This window comes from Malurus melanocephalus, unplaced genomic scaffold (genome assembly GCF_030028575.1).
Source record: "Malurus melanocephalus ecotype Western Australia unplaced genomic scaffold, MMel_1.1 scaffold_98, whole genome shotgun sequence".
Classification (NCBI taxonomy): Eukaryota; Metazoa; Chordata; class Aves; order Passeriformes; family Maluridae; genus Malurus; species Malurus melanocephalus.
Window position 1 is genome coordinate 399,584 of NW_026623330.1, and position 5,282 is coordinate 404,865.

A 5,282-nucleotide genomic window follows, 5' to 3' on the forward strand; every position below is an offset into this window, starting at 1 on the left:
CTCTARGGGGRKTTTGATAATACAGGRWTTTTTTCTGAAATTGGGCCTCTTTRATAGATGTCTGAAGACWCGCAGTGTTACTTTCCTACATCCATATTCTTAATACAGATTTTCCATCTTTATTTTCTTCCTAAAAACCCACAGTACTGTAGGGTTTTTGTCTTGGGAAGAGCCTAAGCTAGCACACGAGGTGCTGTCATCATCCATAATTAACAGAACAGGAAAAAAAAACCTGCTTGTTCCTCTGTTGTTGTTGCTTTTATTTACTCAGTAAATATTGGAAGGGGGGGATCAATTATTTCTTTCAATGTTCCTGCCCTGCAGAGATTGTTCTGGTGAAGGAAAAATTTATCATCTACAATGCAGATGAGCAATAGTTACCCATTTATTTTAATTAGGTTGTTTAACCCTGTTAATAACMGTTTTATCTTTTAATAAGTGCCTTATCTATTTTAATGCTGAATGTAACTGTGCACTTTAACAGGTATAGTTCTCTGAACTTATAGCTGAYATAAAATTTGAGAACTTAGTTCATGTTCATAGCAGATAAGCTAATTTTTTGTGAAATATTACATTTTAAACATTCCTTATGTTAACTCTTAAAGGGATAAGTTCTCAGCTGGTTTTGCAACTTTTGTAGCATAAAATGCCAAATAAAAGCAAATGCTTACTGAGAAGTAAACTCCCGTCACTTACACATTTTTCCYTATTTGTGTATTCCCTAAAACACCAAATGCAGGTAGCACTGGAAGTATTTCAGTGTGATTCCCTGGGGTCTCATTGCATAGTCAGCCACTCTGCAGTTTGCTGCAGCAACAATAGAAAAACTTGCTTCCACCCAAAACACAACCTTGAAAAAGTATGGGGTTTTTTAAGATGAGGTTTAAGATTGAGTTGCTCTACTCTTAATTTTTCTTGCTTATTTGCAGTGGCCTAGACAGCAGCCTAAGAAAACAGCCAAAAATAGGATTTGAGGTGGATTGATTTTTTTTTCCCCTACAGCTGAGTTGTTTTGGCAGAACCCCCCCAGCAAAGGGGAACAAATTGAACTGGGCTGTTCAGTGAAATCCATAAAGGGTGATTGCTGACAGAACCTCTCCGTGTTTACAGCAGGAGAGTGGTCACAGATAGGTGGAAGAGAACTGGCAATTACAGAGGTTACAGAGCCTGTGTTACAGAGGGAATGGGCTCAGCATCTGTGCAAATTTGGGCTTTCAAACTCAGGGGGAAAACCCACATTTTTATGGAACTGCCACTTGCCAGGGAGTTACTTTTTTTCTTCTGAAGAGCATGGCAGAATAAAGCAATGGGTGGAGAACTGCCATGATCAGTTCAGCTTTCAGAAGGACAATGGACTAAGGACAACTGAGGTAAGAATTTTTTTCCCTAGCTTGGATTCAGAGATTTGTCTTGATGTTACTTTTTTTTTCCCTAAAGCGTACTGGAATCATAAAGCTTGCTGCTATCTTCATACAGATGTATTTCACTTGTGTGGGCTGCACACATTCTGCTGGATAAACTGCATTAGAGAGATAAAAGAATGAAAAGTTTTCAATCTTTAATATACAGTGAAGAACTGTATGTCATTCAGAATCTGTTTGACCATCACAAGTAATTGGTACAATAATACATTTTAAATGTAATCCATTCCTTTTCAAAGAAGCACCTTTTGAAATATTTTATGCAAATATAATTGAGACTAAAGTAACTGGAAATGAGTTTTGAAGTACCCATTGCCTTTTCAGAGTGCAAGCAAACCAAATTAGCCTTACTTTATTAGATCTTCTCTGCTGGAAGGGATAGAAAGATCGGGCCTAGCAGRAGAGATCCTGGCTGAGATTAATTTCTGTCTGAGAATGAGCAGGTTGCTTGAACTTGCTCTGCAACTCGCTCCTGGTTTGCTAGGCACTGATAATGACCAAAAGGGACATAAATACAGGCTTACATGTTCTGATGGTACAGGGAGTCCCCCTGAAGAGTTGCTGCACTGCTGGACAGGGCTCTCCCCAACTCATATGGGCTGATTTGGGGTTTTGAGGAGACTCCTGCTCTGTTGATTTAGCTGCAGCTCAGAGCAGCTGTCGGTGCACTGCCTTCCCCTCCAAGCATGTGAGGCATGAGCCACAATTGTCTCTGTGAGAAGGTGCCCAGAGCACTCATTAGCAGCACAGATCCTSCAAAGGAGTGGGACACAACACGGAAACAGGATGGGGTTTCCAAAGGGAAACCATCCCACACATCTGATCTGCTCACACTGAAATTACTGTTCTCATGGTAAGTTTCAGAGCAGTCTGCTCTTACCAAACTACTGATTCAGTAATAACATGAGAGGGTGCATCACCTCCTGAATCATCATATCCTCCTCTACTCACACACAAATACATTCTAATTTTGTTTAGTTAGGAGATTACCTTAATTTGTTATCTGGGTTTACCTTTTTCTACAGTAATTTAACATGCAAGTTATTCTTTGGAGCCAACAATGGAATTTTAGATGCTTAATCAACTGATTTTTTTTCTTCTGTAYTTACATGAAGATCTTAATTTACACTTGGGTGCAAAGTTTGCCTCACAGTATTCAGAAAACATCTTACAAAAAGGTGGCCTGAGAAAACCCTCTCTATTTCATGAACAGTGTGTTCCCTTCCACTGTCTGATGAAGAAGAAATACTATTCCCTAAGAAACAGGGATACATTAAATTGGTTTTAAAAAAAATATATATTTACATATACTTTCATAATAACATGTACCCTTGGTGGTTTAATAATATAATTTCATTCTGCATGGTACTCCTGCAGTTTTTTCTCCSAAGGAAAACTGGCCTCCAAACTGGCACTCAGGTGTAGCAGAAGTCACATTTTGTAGAGAAGGCCCTTTACTGATATCCAGGAAGTGGCAGCTTCTGTCCTTCCTTTGCTTCAAAGAAGGTGTAAGAGAGGGTTATCAAATCAACTTTAGCCATTTTAGGGTCCTCTGCAAACTCTGGGTCAATGTAGAAAAAGACAGGCATGTCCACTTCCTCCTGAGGATTTAGCCTCTGTTCTTCAAAGCAAAAACACTGCAGGGGGGAGSGAAAAAATCCACAGTTAGATAGCAATAGTGATGCTAAACTTTATCTCTGCCAACATGAGAGAAACCTTCATCATTTAAAATCAACTCTCATTCCCTGTCCACCCCTTAATACCATGAAGGAGCAAAAAGCTGAGCAACAAGATAACAATTTTGTTCCTATAGTGATGTAGGAAAAAAAATGATCTTTTAATCAAGTGTGTAAAGGTGGCAATGGGGCAGGCCAGCTCACATCATTCCACCTGCTCTCAGTGGTACTAAATAGCACATTTTGGAGCTACTCTGATGGGATGAGCAGCTTAGTGTGAGGGCAGAAAGGCCAAGAATGAACCGATGCATTCATATAATTTAGAAAAAAAATCATGGTATTTTCTTAAAATGTTGGTATACAAAGAATGGTGTCCAGGATTAAAATGAAAGTTAATTCATGGGTAACTTTTCACTCATGCAAAGGCAAATGCAATCCTTGCTGTGTTCACACTTACTTGTATTTTATTGAAATACTGTCCTGCTTCAAAGGGGACAACRTTGTAGGTGGAGATTCCAATTATTGGTTTGTCTGTAGGATTTTTTGCTTTATAAAATGCCAGTGCAGTCTCTCCTGGTACCACCTGTGTAACATAATTGTACAGTGATTTTCTTTTTACACTTTTAAATCCACTGCAGCCTTCCACCCCTCCAACCAAGTCCTTTAGACTTTATGCAGAATTACTTTTCTTTTGCTGTTTCAAATTGGTTATTTTACAAATATTTTGCTTACATACAATTCACCCATATTCAAAATTAAAAGCTYCAATACTGTTCTACGTATTTTAATCTTACCCATTTTGCCTGAATCATCTTCTATTATTCTCAGCAGCTTAGCAGCACAAAGCGTTTTTTTAATAAGCACATTTATATATGATGTGCATTTAATTTCTGAGGTTATTCTTCCAGTACTGGACTGAGAAATTATTAAGCAGCAAGACTCTTTATTTTGAGAACTAATTTGAAACAGAGAAGTTAAAATATTTGTGACKTTTTTTAAAGTATAAAAACAGTCCTGAAAGAATAGGGGCAAGAGRAGAAGATCTCAGTACAAGTTTAGGYGCTCACATGCCTCATATTATTTCCAGATCAGGAAATGGTATGCCAATGGACTGATGAGCACATGAAATACTGCCTGGGGCAGAACTTGGTGCCTTCACCCTAGGGAATTCACCTTTGGGACCAGCAAAGGGCAACAAAGCTGGTGTAAGGTCTAGAAAGCATCTTGTRAGGATCTGAGGGAGCTGGGGTTGTTTAGTCTCAAGGAGACTCAAGGGGAAATCACTGCTCTCTTGGAGCTACTGCCAGGAGGGTGTAGGGAGGTGGGGATGGGGCTCTTGTGCTRTGCCTTTAGTGAGAGGACCAGGGAAAAGGGCCTTAAGATGAGCCAGGGGAGATTCACATTAAACATTAGAAAAATTTTTCACTGTTGGGCAGGCTTTGGAAGGAGCTGCCCGGGTGGTTAAGTCACCATCCCTGGAGGTGTCCAAGAGGCTCCTGRAYCTGGCACTGGGGGATGCGGTTTCGGGGTTGCAGTGGTTACAATGGCCATACAGGTGGACTGGATGATCCTAAAGGCTTCCCCCAGCCATGCCAGCAGCTCGGGGCGGGGGACAGGCGCTGACTCACGTAGATCTCGCTCTGCTGCGGTCGGAAGTTCCACTGGATGCTGGCGTGAGTGTCGGCATTGAASGTGACCCTGATGCGCCGGTTCCGCACGGGCTCCATGCGCTCGATCCGCTCCGCGTCGCGGCCCTCGCCCAAAGTGCCGCCGAGACCCGTGGCCTGCCAGGGAAGAGCAGTGAGGGACCGTCCCCGAGCCCCGTGAGGGCAGTGAGGAACCGTCCAGCCGAGCCCCGTGAGGGCAGTGAGGGACCGTCCAGCCGAGCCCCGTGAGGGCAGTGAGGGCTTAAAGTGCCGCAGAGCCCGGGGGGCTCACAACGAAGGGCAGTGAGGGCCCAAAGTGCCGCCGTGCCCTCACAGGGAAGGGCAGTGAGGGACCGTCGCGCCGAGCCCCGTGAGGACAGTGAGGGACCAAAGTGCCACAGAACCCTGTGCCCTCACAGGGAAGGGCAGTGAGGGACCGTCCCGCCGAGCCCCGTGAGGACAGTGAGGGCCCAAAGTGCCGCCGAGCCCCGTGGCCTCACAGGGAAGGGCAGTGAGGGACCGTCCACCGAGCCCCGTGG

The 5,282-nt window shown here is 43.1% G+C and overlaps 1 protein-coding gene across 1 annotated transcript in view; it reads right to left on the reverse strand.

Moving 5' to 3' along the window:
* Positions 1–2,307: 2,307 nt before the first annotated feature.
* LOC130575172 (cytochrome c oxidase assembly protein COX11, mitochondrial) overlaps positions 2,308–5,282 on the reverse strand; it is a 4,305-nt gene continuing 1,330 nt past the window's right edge. The window contains exons 2-4 of the mRNA XM_057368895.1: positions 4,726–5,030; positions 3,555–3,680; positions 2,308–3,058 (exon numbers count right to left, since the gene is read on the reverse strand). Of these exons, the coding sequence (XP_057224878.1) occupies positions 2,876–3,058; positions 3,555–3,680; positions 4,726–5,030 (614 nt within the window). The 3' untranslated portion in view covers positions 2,308–2,875. The remainder of the gene's footprint in view (positions 3,059–3,554; positions 3,681–4,725; positions 5,031–5,282) is intronic.